The sequence below is a fragment of the Phyllostomus discolor genome, chromosome 10 (assembly GCF_004126475.2).
Source record: "Phyllostomus discolor isolate MPI-MPIP mPhyDis1 chromosome 10, mPhyDis1.pri.v3, whole genome shotgun sequence".
In the NCBI taxonomy this organism is placed as follows: Eukaryota; Metazoa; Chordata; class Mammalia; order Chiroptera; family Phyllostomidae; genus Phyllostomus; species Phyllostomus discolor.
In genome coordinates this window covers 44,525,327-44,539,195 of record NC_040912.2, presented here as the reverse complement: position 1 = coordinate 44,539,195, position 13,869 = coordinate 44,525,327, and the positions used below count along the sequence as shown (strand labels likewise).

Genomic DNA, 13,869 nt, shown 5'->3' with positions numbered 1-13,869 from the left:
AGCAGAAACATTGCCTAACGTCAAGTCCTAGCTGATAGGGCTTTAAGAATTGTCTTCCACCTCTGCCTGTGTCAGTCCTACTGAAAGATGCTAAAGACTCTGGGCTTTGTAATTTTAAGATTTATGAACAAGGGAGTTGCATTTAAAGTTAATGTTTTTTTCTCGTTTAATAGTTTTCACAGTGTACAGACAGAATAAAAGAACTGGAGAAACACTTTATAAATCCTGAGGGTAAGAACAGAACCCGCTTTATTCCAGGCAAAGATATGACTAAAGAAGAAATGATCAAAAAAATAGATGGGGTAAATATTCTTTCTTTTTTAATTTTTTTATTTATTGAATTTAATGGGGTGAAATTGATTAATAAAATTATATAGGTTTCAGGTATACACTTATAAAATGCATCATCTATATATTGTATTGTGTATTCACCACATCAGATCAAGTCCCCCATCATCACCATTTATCTCTGCCTCCACTCTCTTCTACCTCCCTGCAAACTGCTTTGCCTCTGGGAACAACCTTACTACTATCTGTGTCTATGACTTTTTTTTTGCTTAATCCTTTACCTTTTTACCCAGCCCCCTAAACCCTCTCCTCTCTGACACTCTCAGTCAGTTCTCTATCCATGAATCTTATTTCTATTTTGTTTGTTAGTTTATATTGTTCATTAGATTTTGCATATTAACCACTTATTAGATGTATCATTGGCAAATATGTTCTCCCATTCAGTAAGTTGTGTTTTCATTTTGTTGATGGTTTTCTTTGCTGTGCAAAAACTATATAGTTTGAGGTAGTCTACTTTGTTTATTTTTTCTTTTGTTTCCCTTGCCCAAAGAGATATATGAGGAAAAAATATTGCTACAAGAAATGTCAGAGATTTTACTGGCTATGTTTTCATCTAGAATTTTATGGTTTCAAGGCTAACATATAAATCTTTAATTAATTTTAAGTTTATTCTTGTGCGTGGTGTAAAAAGGTGTCTGGTATCATTATTAGCATGTACAAGTCTGATTTTCCCAACACCATTTATTGAATAGACTCTATTTGCACCATTGTATGTTCTTGCTTACTTTGTCAAATATTAATTGACCATAAAGGCATAATTTGTTTTGGGGCTCTCTATTCTGTTCCATTGATTTATATGTCTGTTTCTATGTCAGTACCATGCTGTTTTGATTACTGTGGTCTTATAATATAGTTTGATATCAGGTGATACAATTCCTATAACTTTGTTCTTTCTCAAGATTGCTGTGGCTATTCAGGGCATTTTGTAATTCCATATAATTTTTTGCAATATTTGTTTTAGTTTTGGGAAATGTGCCATTGGTATCTTGATAGGAATTTGTTGAATCTATACATTGCTTTGGGTAGTAAGGACATTTTAATAATGTTAATTCTTCCAATCCATGAACATGGTCTATGCTTCCATGTGTTTGTATCTTCTTCAGTTTCTTTCTTCAGCATCTTAATGATTTTCCAAGTACAGATCCTTTACATCCTTGGTTAAATTTATTGCTAGGTACTTTTTTTGATGTAGTTGTAAATAGAATTGTTTTCTTAGTTTGTCTTTCAGATAGCCTGTTATTAGTATATTAAAATGCAACTGATTTCTGGACATTTCTTTGAGTCCTGCTACTTTATTAAATTCATTGATCAGTTCTAATATTTTTTTTTGCAAATCTTTAGGTTTCTCTATATACAGTATCTTATCTTCTGCAAATAACGAGTTTTACTTCTTCCTTTCCAATTTGGATGCCTTTTATTTCTTCTTATCTGATTGCTGTGGCTACAACTTCCAGTACTATGTTAAATAAGAGTAGTGAAAGTGACATCCTTGTCTTGTTCCTAATCTTAATGGAAATGCTTGTAGCTTTTGCCCTTTGTGTATGATATTGGCAGTGGGTATGTCATAAATGGACTTTGTTACATTGAGGCATTTTCTCTCTATTCCCAGTTTGTTGAGAGTTTTTATCATAAATGGGTGCTCAATTTTATCAAATGCTTTCTTGCATCTATTGATAAGATTGTGTTTTTTAAGCCCTGGCTGGTGTAGCTCAGTGGATTGAGCACGGGCTGCGAACCAAAGCATCGCAGGTTCAATTCCCAGCCAGGGACATTGCCTGGGTTGCAGGCCATAACCCCCAGCAACTGCACATTGATGTTTCTCTCCCTCTCTATCTCCCTCCCTTCCCTCTCTAAAAATAAATAAATAAAATCTTTTTTTAAAAAGTTAAAAAAAGAAATGTGTTGTATTAAAAAAAAAAGATTGTGTTTTTTACCCATCATTTTGTTTATGTGGTATGTCACAACTTGCATCCCAGAATAAATTCCACTTGATCATGGTGTATGTTCTTTCTGGTTGTTTGTTTTTTGTTTTGCTTTCCTTGTATGTTCTTTTTAACATATTACTGGATTTGGTTTGCTAATATTTTTGTTAAGGATTTTAGCATCTATGTTTATCAGGAACAATGGCCTATGATTTTCTTTCTTTGTAGTGTCTTTATCTGGTTTTAGAATTAGGATAATGCTGGTCTCATAAAATGAGCTTGGGAGTCTTTACTCCTCTTGAATTTTTTGAGAAGTAAGAGAGGAATAGATGTTAGTTCTTCTTTGAATGTTCAATAAAATTCACCTGGGAAGTCATCCAGTCCAGGACTTTTGAACGTTGGAAATTGTTTGGTTACTGCTTAAATTTCACTAGTTATAATCTGTCTATTCAGATTTTCTGATTCCTCCTGATTTGGTTTTGGAAGAAACATAGCATAACATTGTTATGTTTCTAGGAATTTATCCATTCTGTCCAGATTGTCCAATTTGTTAGCATGTAGTTGTTTGTAATATTTTATTACAATTCTTTGTGTTTCTTTGGTGTTGGTTGTTATTTCTCCTCTTTCATTTCTGATTTTATTTATTTGAGATCTCTGTCTTTTTTCTTGATGAGTCTGGTTAAAGGTTTGTCAATCTTGTTTATTTTTTTAGAGGACAAGCTCTTGATTTCATCGATCTTTTGTATTATTTTTTTAGACTCTATTTTATTTATTTTTGCTCTAGTCTTTATTATTACTTCTATTTGCTTTGGGCTTTGTTTGTTGTTCTTTTTCAAGTTCATTTAAATGTAAACTTAGATTGTTTATATGAGATTTTTCTTGTTTCTTGAGGTAGGCTTGTAATGCTATGAATTCCCTTCTTAGAACTGCTCTTGTGTCTCATAGATTTTTCAGTTTTTTGCTGTGATTTATGTCTAGTTTCATACCATTATGGCCAGAGAAGATGCTTGATATGATTTCTAACTTTTTAAATTTATTGAAACTTGTTTTGTGTCCTAACATGTGGTCTATGCTAGAAAATGTTCCATGTGCACTTGAAAAGAATGTATATTCTGCTGCTTTGGGATGAAATGCCCTGAAGATATCAACTAAATCCATCTGATTTAGTGTGTTATTTAAGACTGCTGTTTTCTTGTTGATTTTCTGTCTGGAAAATCTGTCTGTTGATGAGAATGGGCTATTACAATCTCCTACTAAGACTATATTATTACCTGTCCCTTTTTGTTCATCGAGATTTGCTTTACATATTTAGGTTTTGCTACATTGAATGCATAAATATTTACAAGTCTTATGTCCTTTTGTTGAATTGCTCCATTTATCATTATAAAGTACCCTTCTTTGTCTCTTATTATAGCATTTGTTTTTAAGTCTATTTTATCAGATATAAGTATTGCTACCCTGTAATTTTTTTCATGTTTTCATTTGCATTAAATATCTTTCTCCATCCCTTTACTTTTAGTCTGTGTGTATCTTTTTTTCTGAGGTGGGTCTCTTGTAGATAGCATATATATGAGTCTTATTTTCTTATCCTGTCAGCTATCCTATGTCTTCTGATTGGAGCATTTAAGCCATTTCCATATAGAGTAATTATTGATAGGTGCACATTTATTGCCATTTAATTTTTTAACTATGTCTCCCTTCTTCTTCTTCCTCTTCTGATGATGATGATGATGATTCTTTTCCTCCTCCTCCTCCTTCTCACTCTTCTTCAGGAAGGCTATTTAACGTTTCTTGTACTACTGGTCTGGTGGTAATAAACTCCTTTAGCTTTTTCTTGTCTGGGAAGCTCTTTATTTCTTCTTCAATTTTAACTGATGACCTTATTGGGTAAAGTAATCTTGGTTGTAGGACCTTGGCTTTTTCATCACTTTGAATATTTTATGCCAATTCCTTCTAGCTTAAAATGTTTCTGTTGAGAAATCAGTTGTCAGTCTTATGGAAGCTCCCTTGTAGGTAACAAGCTGTTTTTCTCTTGCTGATTTAAGATTCTTTTTTTTTTCTTTACCTTTTGCCATTTTAGTTGTGCTGTGCCTTGGTGTCAGCCTCTTTGGGTTCACCATGTTTGGGACTCTGTGCTTCCTGGACTTGTGTGTCCTTTTCCCTTCATGAAGTAAGGCAAGTTATCAGTCATTATTTCTTCAAATAAGATTTTGATCCCTTGCTCATGCTTCTCTCCTTCTGGTACCCTTATGTGGCTGTTGTAATGCTTTATGTTGTCCTAAAGGTCCCTTAAACTATCCTCATTTTTTAAAATTATTATTTATTTTTTATTTTTTTGCTGCTCTGATTGGGTATTTCTTCTATCTTGTCTTCTTAATTGATGATTTGATCCTCTGCTTTATCAAACTTACTGTTTATTTCTTCTTGTATATTCTTCATCTCAGATATTGTATTCTTTATCTGACTGGCTATTATTTATGGTTTCTTTTGTAGTTCTTACTAAGTTCCTTGTTCTGACTAAGTTCCTTGAGCTTCCTTATAACCATTTTTTTAACTCTATATCTAACAAATTGCTTACTTCTATTTCATTTAGATCTTTTCCTGGAGATATCTCCTCTTCTTTCATTGGGGCATATTTCTTTGTCTCTCCATTTTGGCTGCCTCTTCTTGTTCGTTTCTATTTATTAGGTAGATATGCTATGACTCCTACTCGTATAGTGTGGCCTTATGTCATAATGTTCTGTGGGACCCAGTGGCACTATCTCCTTGATCACTTGAGTGATTGTTCTAGGAATGTCCTTTTTGTGTGTTATATGGGTCCTCCTATTGTAATTGAGTGTGATGCTGTTTGTCCGTTCATGTGTGGGGTCAACCCTCAGGCTGGGTGACTATGAGGATCAACCTCAATCACAGTGTATAAGCTGCTGTGCAGGTGCTGACCACATGAAGTGGAATTCACCTCAGCAGGGTCTGGTGCCTGTCAAGATCTCCTTTTGTACATTCCACTGTGAAACTAAATGGATCTTGCTTTGATGTTACCTGCATCTGGCCTTTCAATGTGTTGGTTCTGAGGCCTCCTGGGAAGGACTCTGGGTCAGAAAAATGTCAGACGCTGCCCATGACTGGCCCTGGGAAACATGTTTGGTGTTGCTAAGCAAGCCATACTTTGTGGCTCCCTCTGCTGTGCCTGCATGTGCACAGGAAGGACCAAGTTGCATATGAAAGCTGGCTTTTATGAACACCAGGTCTGAAGAAAGGTCAGCAAAAGTCCCAAGGAACTCTAAGATCCCAGGCAACTGACTCCAACTCCTCAGCAGGGTTCTTCAGGGTGGGGCAGCAGGTAGACCAGGAAGTGTGGCTATTGCATTCTGCTAGGCTGATACCTTATGGAGGGGAGTGCTCCACCCAAGAAAGATGGTGTCTGTGGTGTGAGAGAGGGACTTGGCTCAGAAATCCTCATGGCTGTCCCTTCAGCTCTCTCCCAAGTCACAAACTCCAGTCTCTCCCTACACAACTCTAATCTGCTCTGCCCTTCTCTACTAGAGCCCAGGATGAGTGGCTGTGAACAAGATTTTGTATGCTGGCCCTTTAAGAGGGCACCTGGGTTTCTAGGAGACTCCATCTCTCCCTGATGACCAGAATCCCCACTGATTTTCACAGCCAGATGTTATATGGGTTCCTCTTCCTGGCTCTGGCATTCTTAGTTGGGAAGTCCAGTGTGGGGCTGAAACCCCACACTTCTCAGGATGAACCCCATCAGCTGAGATATTCCTCCAGAATGTTAGCTACCACCTTTGGGAGCAGAGCCAGCACTTTTACATCTCTGCCCTTCCTACCAATCTCAATGCAGTAACTTCCATAAATCCTTCCTTATAAGGCTTCTCTTCAGCTAGTCTTTACTTGGCTATTCAGGTTGATTGTACTATAATTTAGTTGTAATTCTAGTTTATTCCTGGGAGGAGGTGAGTGTAGTCTTCCACCTATTACACCACCATCTTGGATGCCCACTCCTTCTTAAAGTAGTATCTATTTTCCCCTTGTTGTTCAGTGTCACAGATACCTGTACTAGTGTTTCATGTTATGTGAACAGATTTATCCCTCATTATTCTAGCCACTAATATAGTCCTTTCATTGTAATCTAGTAACAAAACCTAAGGTGGGCCTTAAATACTTGCCAAAAAAAGTGAAAATTAAGTGGCTTCCAGATGCCCACCTTTGTATCATAGCCCAAAGGAGAAATTTTGGCATTTTGAAGGTATTAATTTGTCTTTCTGATAGTAGCACATCAGAGGAAGGGAAATGGAAGCTAAGTGGAAGTAAGGGAGCCATTTTCTGCCCTGAGGAGGAAGAATTTCTAGAACTATTTTGAGGGGATTGTGACAGGGACAGTCATGACGGTCCAGCTCTAAAGACTTTCTAAAGATATCTTGACAACTACAAAAGCGTATTTCTTGTTGAAGAGGGAAAATAGTGCTCTAATTTTTTACTTGCATGACCTTTTACCCTCTTCCTGTTGCAATTGTTTTTGACTGTAGCTGGAACTGCATCTGGCCAAGAAGGAGGAACAGCTACTGGAAAAGGATTTCATCTATGAACAGGTGTCCCAGCTCTCAGAAAGGCTCCACAGCAAAACTCAGGCCAGCAAGGAGGACACACTGCTCTTGGCCAAGAAGGTCTGTCTGAGACCCTGCCTTCTCTCTTCTGCCCTTAACACTTTACTATGGTTCATTTTCCATAGTCTGCTTTATTTACTGAGTGGAGCACTGGAGAAATTAGGCTTTATGACTAGAGAAACATAAAGATGTAGAATTAAAAATGTAAAGATGAGTCTTAGAGAATTGTTCAAAGTAAGTTTTAATCTTGTTCTTTGATTGATTGACATTATAGTGGGAAAACTTAAGTTTTTAAATGACAGTATACAAATTTCACTTAACTGGGCACCTACTCAGTTATGACAATTATTATCTTTGTATTACTTGTGCCAAGTTAAATCTGTTTTAGTTCCTTGTGAATTGAAGACTTTACTTAAACAGCAGTCTGCATGGGAACCTCATGGAAACTCGGCTAGAACCCAAAAGTGAAAAAAGACCATTGAAGACCACAACAGTCACATAAACATGGGCCTATTACACAATGGGGTAATAGGTAATAGTGGGTCACCACCAGGACCCACTAGTAATGAGAGGCCAGTAACACAGAGCTTCCTAATTTCATAAACTTAAAATACTATAACAAGACTGCTGATTCAAAGCTACAGGGTCAGACTGGGACTGCTAGAAGGTACCTTGAAAGGAACAGCCAGCAGGTGAGAGGTTGGTAATTATAATGCAGAGGGGCCTTCACCATAGCATGGTCAGAGGATCGCCTACATGGCCCATCCTGGAGCATCCTGCTGTGACAGCACAGGGATCTTAGTTAGTCGGCAATACTTACATGCCATGTGCTCTCCTCATGCTAGGCATGGCAGCAGAAACAGAGAGAAAGGGGCACATTGTTCACACTGTGGAGTGTGGGAGACAGGTAGGAAAATAGATCATGCTAATGCCCACACCTGACTGTGGGCTCCAGAGGTCAGTGACCACTCCTCATTCTTCTCTGTTTCCCCAGTGCCTAGTGTGTACTAAACTCTAGAACAATATTTATTGCATAAGTAAACAGTCAGTCCTGTTCTAAAGACAGTTCTGGCTCACTAAATAGAGGAAAGTGCTGTGTATCTCGAGCCTCCTGTGCCTTTCTGACCTGGCTTTTACACTTGGCTCTGATGACTACACCAGAGGATGATCAGTGCAGTGGCACTTGTACAGTTCAAACTTTACCTCATAAAATAAGAATGTCAAGACTTGTTAGGCTCATGAACTTTAATTGAACTTAGCATGTCTGATGTTTCTTTAAATGTTGCCTTCCTTCCTTTTGCAAAATGAATTTCCCTTTTTTTGAGAAAGTTAGTTTTTGCTGAGGGCTGGTTTGTCAAAGCTGAGGGCAGAGAATCTCCTGAAGTCAACATTAATGCTGGAGAAATGCTGAGAGTGGCTGCTGCAACCATACATGTGGTCAGGAAGGTTCTGGTATAACTGAGTTCTAGCCAGTGATTTAGCTTCCCTCTCCTTTCTCCACCTTCCATGTTCTCTATCTGGATACTTCTTTTCATTTGAATTATAATATCTTCATAGTACCCAGAACTCAAAGGTAGAAAGATGTTCAGATCTCAAATCTGTGATTTACCAATGCTAGCAAGTGACCTTGAGAAAGATACATAAATGACCTTAAAACTGACTTTTCTGATCTGTGAAATGGGTGTCATATCAGCTAAAGTTGTTGCAAACATTGCACAGTCAAACAGAAGAACCCTAGCTTTTTGTGGGAACTCAAAAAGAATGCATCTTTCCTAGACAACTTATGGCTTATCTTCCAACATTCCCACATGAACAGAAAGTGAAAAATCTCAGCAAAAACTTAATATCATCCTTTTTTTGATATGTAGAGAAGGGAGGTTGACCAGCTACACATGCATACATACAACACTCACATATGCAGAGACTGATTAACTAATGAAATTAGATAATGACTTACCCATGGAGCTTTAATGTCAGTCTTTCATTCAGTTTGTGCTTCCTAAAAATTACTGCAGTGTAGAAGAGTTTAAAAATTTTATATTCCCTTAAGGAGCTAAAGTGCTTCCATAGTAATCAGTCATTTTCTTTTCAAAGGCAGGTAAGTCACTGGCAGCAACATTCCTCTAAGCAAATGTGCACATAGACCAGTGTGTTCTCTATCTATTAGGAGGAGGAAATATTTCAAGGTTGGACATAGTTTTGGGGAGTTCCTATTCATGTCTCAATTTACCCTGGTTCAAAGGACTGAAGGATTAAAATAGACTAAGAATTTAGTAATTTGTTCATTTAGCAAATGTTCGATTTCAACTTTGTTTGGTTCAATGCAATATACAGATCATGTAGCATAGAAATGTATACCTGAAATCTATATGGCCCTATGAACCAATGTCACCCCAATAAATTTAATAATAAAAAAACAAACAAATAAATAAATGATTTGGATTGGTGCCTCCTGTGTTCCAAGCACCATTCTGGAGAGTGGGAATATGATGAATAAAACAAATAATCCTTGTCCTCATAAAGAGTACATTCTTGTGGGATGTCAGATTATAACCAAATAGTCAAATACATACATATCTAATACAATGTCAGTAGTGATACAGGACATAAGTTTAAAATAAAGCACAGTCATCTGACAGTGTTGGCATGTGGGAGAAGTCACCACTCAGCTCTCCACCATGGTTATGGCCACACTAAAAGGCAGTGCTATGGGCTAGAAAGCTTGGAAGGAACACCAGTTATAACTTTTCTTCTTTTTTGCCTTTTAAAATCAATTATTCTACTTGGTCCTATCTTTTAATTCTTTGATGATAAGTTGCTGATGTGAAATGGTGAACACACACACACAACCGAAACATTCCATTCAAATTATTGGCCACATTTTCCCCAGTTCAGCTCATGCTTGCTTATGATCCCAGAAATTATGATAAATAATACAAACATGTTGAGATATTATAGCTCCTGTTAAAAATAATTTCAGATGCAGGACTTCTGCTAGTTACCTTATATAAGTAGAACATAACTATTAAAGATAGTTTTTGTCCTGCCAGACTTTTTTCCACTGGATAAGTGATATATGAATAACATGGAAAAATTAGGCCAGAACTTGGACATCAAGAACATTCTATTCCACTCCCCTTATCACCTCCTAGAAATAAAGAGACTCAACTATTCCCCTCAATGCTATCCACCTGGACATATGGTAACTCAATGAGCATATGTCTTTCTTTCCTGCCTTGTCCTTATTTACACAACTAGGGTGTAGGGCTCAATCTCTGGGAGCTCCTCCAATTCTTTTTTTCTAGAAATTCCCATTTAAACTCTCCTTCATTCAGGCAAGAATGTCCCCCACATTGTATACAGCTAGCAGCCTGCCATTTTCTTCAATTCTTCATGGAGTGTATACATGGGCTAAGCCTTGGGCTCTTTAATTCTAGATGAATGGCTACCAGAAAAAGATCAAAGATGCTACTGAAAAAATGATGGCTCTTGTTGCTGAGCTATCCATGAAACAAGCTCTGGCCATTGAACTCCAAAAGGAAGTCAAAGAGAAAGAAGACTTCATCCTCTCTTGCAATTCCAGGATAGAAAAGGGTCTGCCACTCAATAAAGAGATTGAGAGAGAATGGTTGAAGGTACTTCGAGATGAAGAAATGTATGCCTTGGCCATCACTGAAAAGCATGAGGTACATTTAGGCTTCTATACTGCAATTGTAAAAGTGGCCAGGAAGGGATATTTTTAGGGATTTCAATTCTCCCAAAATATATGAAAAATTTCCCACTCTATCATACCTAGTCCAAACAGTCAGAAAAAAGTTTTGGAGTTTTTAAAGATATTATGTGGACAATTCAAAGTACAATAGTCCAAAGCACTATAATATTTTCTGGAGAACATTTAGCAAGCACCAAGTTCCACTCCACAATCTTACAACCTGGGCTGGTGTGGCTGAACACCACGTACCCCCACTACCTTGGCAGTGATCTGGCTGGCTTTGGTTTTATCCACAGGTCTCTGATCTCTGTCCTTGCACCCCTGCTCAAACCACACCTCACCCTTCCATCTCCATCAACTATAGCCACCAAAGCATGTTGTGAGGCCTCCAGCAGATGAAGTACACTTGAGGTGCATCATAGGACTCAACGTCACCCCTTTTTTCCCCTGCCACTGGCCTAAGTCTAGGTCTATCACTGATTCCACCCATAAGTTAGATGCCCAGTTCCTCTACCTAAACCCATGACTTTTTAATATTCTTTGAATGGAATTAGGCATCTGTTCTTAAAGGGACTGCATCTTGGGGACATATAACTTACTCTCAGACTATCCAGTAGACATCCTCAAAAAGATGACTGTTTACCCCTTAGCCCAAGAAAAATGTGCATTTCACACACATATTAGGGATATCTGAAAACAAGGTCTGATTTGTAGTTTCTGGGACTATATTTTCTCGGGCATTCAGACTGGTGCTTACATGACTACAGAGATGCCTCCAAATGCCTATGCTATCCCAGCAATCATTTACCCACCTCCCTTATGTAGAATTCTTTCTAACACTATGAGAGATTCCTTTGTTTCCCAGAGGCACAGGCACAATCTTGAGGACCTTGAGGCTCAAAGCATGCTGAGGGCCACTTCTTTCCTCTGGTTCTACCCTCCTTATCTAACATTTGTACTAACATTTTGTTCACCAATCCATGACTTACCAAAGGTAATAGATTGTCCTACTTCTGTCAAAAACAAAACCATGGAAATAATTAGTATTTGAAGAAAGATACTGAGATTGTAACACAGTGAAATTTAGAAGCCACCAACCAGTTTATGGTAAGCCATAAATCCCAGGAAGAGAGTAATGATTGAACAACATGGGTCATTCCAATGAGATGCAATGTGTGTGTGTGCACATGTAGTGACTTCACCCTCATACTCTCTTGTCCTGTTGGGGAATATCAGCCAGCACAGCCTAAGACTGCTCAAGCACAGCTGTGTCTGGCAGACCCTGGGGAGAAATGACTTCACCAGAGTTTTCATAAAACTGAAAAGGAAAAATCATTCTTTGCAGGAGCTCTTGGAAACAGATCGTCGCCAGCTGCCCAATGGTGTTCGCACGACTGCAGAGCTGCGTCCAAATGCCTATATCCCAGAGGCAGAAGCTACTCTTCCTTTGCCAAAACCATATGGTGCTTTGGCTCCTTTTAAGCCCAGTGAACCTGGGGCCAATATGAGGCACATAAGGAAACCTGTTATAAAGCCAATCGAAATCTGAATGTGTAACTTGATCCAGGCTTCTCAAGGAGACACTTAAGCCAGACTTCCTCATATCCACAGCTGGAACATGTCTGCACAATAGCTCAAATTACAGACAAATGTGCCATCCACAATTAATCAACAACAAAACAGCAGTTTCTTTTTCTGCTCACCAAATACTATAGTTTACATGATGTTGAGTAAGATGGAGAATTGTTCTATAATTATGTCAAAGCATCTATTTGCATTGCTCATTTCTTTCTTTTTCACTCTATATATTGAAACCTTTCAGAAATATATAGTAGGCCAGGTGCTATAAAAATGTGATAAAAATAAATCAATATTCAATGAAGTACAGAAATTAACAGAGTGGTTCTTATTTATTAAAGAAATAAAGGAAATACTGTTCAATATACTGACTTTAAAGAAAAAGAGAGAACGGCCAAGTATCACAAGGGCTTAATGGAGTTTGTTAAATAATTAGTTGCATTTGAAGTTAATGTTGTTAAATCTAAATCAACTAAAAAAGCCATAGGGAAAACTGTCATTTTCAAAATAATGTTGTGGTGATTCTTTATTGTATTTTTTATTACATTACCTCTTAGTCCCTGTATACCACATTCTCCCCAGCCATCACCACACTGCTGTCCATCCATGAGTCCTTTTTCTTTTTTGTTCAGTCCCTCCACCTGCTAACCTCCCCGCACCCAGTCTAGCTGTCATCCTGCTCTCCATATATGAGTCTGTTCCCATTTTCCTCATTAGTTCAGTTTGTTCATTTAGATTCCACATATGAGTGAAATCATATGGTACTTGTCTTTCTCTGACTGGCTTATTTCACTTAGCATAATGTTCTCCACATCCATCCATACTTTTGCAAAGGGTAAAGTTTTCTTTTTATGGCCGAACAGTATTCCATTGTGTAAATGTCCCACAGTTGTTTTATTCACTCATCTACTGATGGACACTTGGGCTGCTTTCATATCTTGGTGATTGTAAATAATGCCACAACACACATAGGGGTGCTTATGTTCTTTCGAATTAGTGTTTTAGATTCCTTTGGATATATTCCCAGAAGTGGGATCATTGGGTCAAAAGGCAAATTCATTTTTAATTTTTTGAGGTAACACCCTACTGCTTTGCACAGTGGCTGTCCCAACCTGCATTCCTACCAACGATGCGAAAGTGATCCCCTTTCTCCACATCCTCACCAGCACTTGTTTGTTGACTTATTGATGATAGTCATTCTGACAGGTGTAGGTGATATCTCATTGTGGTTTTAATTTGCGTTTCTCTGATGATTAGTGACATTGAGCACCTTTTCATTCATATATTGGCCATCTGTATGTCCTCTTTGAAAAGTATCTATTCAGATCATTTACCAATTTTTATGGGTTGTTTGTTGTTGTTGTTGTTGGTGTTGTTTTGTTAAATACTTTGTAAATTTTGGATGTTAGCCCCTTAGCAGATGTATTGGAGAATATGTTCTCCCATTTTGTGGGTTGTCTTTTTATTTTGTTGATGATTTGCTTTGCTGTGCAAAAACTTTTTAATTTGCAGAAGTCCCATTTGTTTATTTTTTCTTTAATTTCCCTTGCCTGGGGAGATATATCCAATAAAATATTGCTACAGGCAATATCCAAGATTCTGCTGCCTATGTCTTCTTCTATGATTTTTATGGTTTAGGGTCTAACATTTAAACCTTTTATCCATTTTGAGTTTATTCTTGTGTGTGGTGTAAGAA

At 37.7% G+C, this 13,869-nt stretch overlaps 1 protein-coding gene across 2 annotated transcripts in view; it reads left to right on the top strand.

Annotated features, from left to right (window-relative positions):
- Window positions 1-12,606, top strand: part of CCDC146 (coiled-coil domain containing 146) — a 128,765-nt gene extending 116,159 nt beyond the window's left edge. The window contains exons 15-18 of one of the 2 annotated variants that reach the window (XM_028525813.2): window positions 174-302; window positions 6,806-6,943; window positions 10,321-10,569; window positions 11,941-12,606. In XM_028525813.2, coding sequence (XP_028381614.1) covers window positions 174-302; window positions 6,806-6,943; window positions 10,321-10,569; window positions 11,941-12,144 — 720 coding nt within the window. In that variant the 3' untranslated portion in view covers window positions 12,145-12,606. The remainder of the gene's footprint in view (window positions 1-173; window positions 303-6,805; window positions 6,944-10,320; window positions 10,570-11,940) is intronic. The other variant, XM_036010720.1, reaches the window with a different exon arrangement.
- The last annotated feature ends 1,263 nt before the right edge of the window (window positions 12,607-13,869 follow it).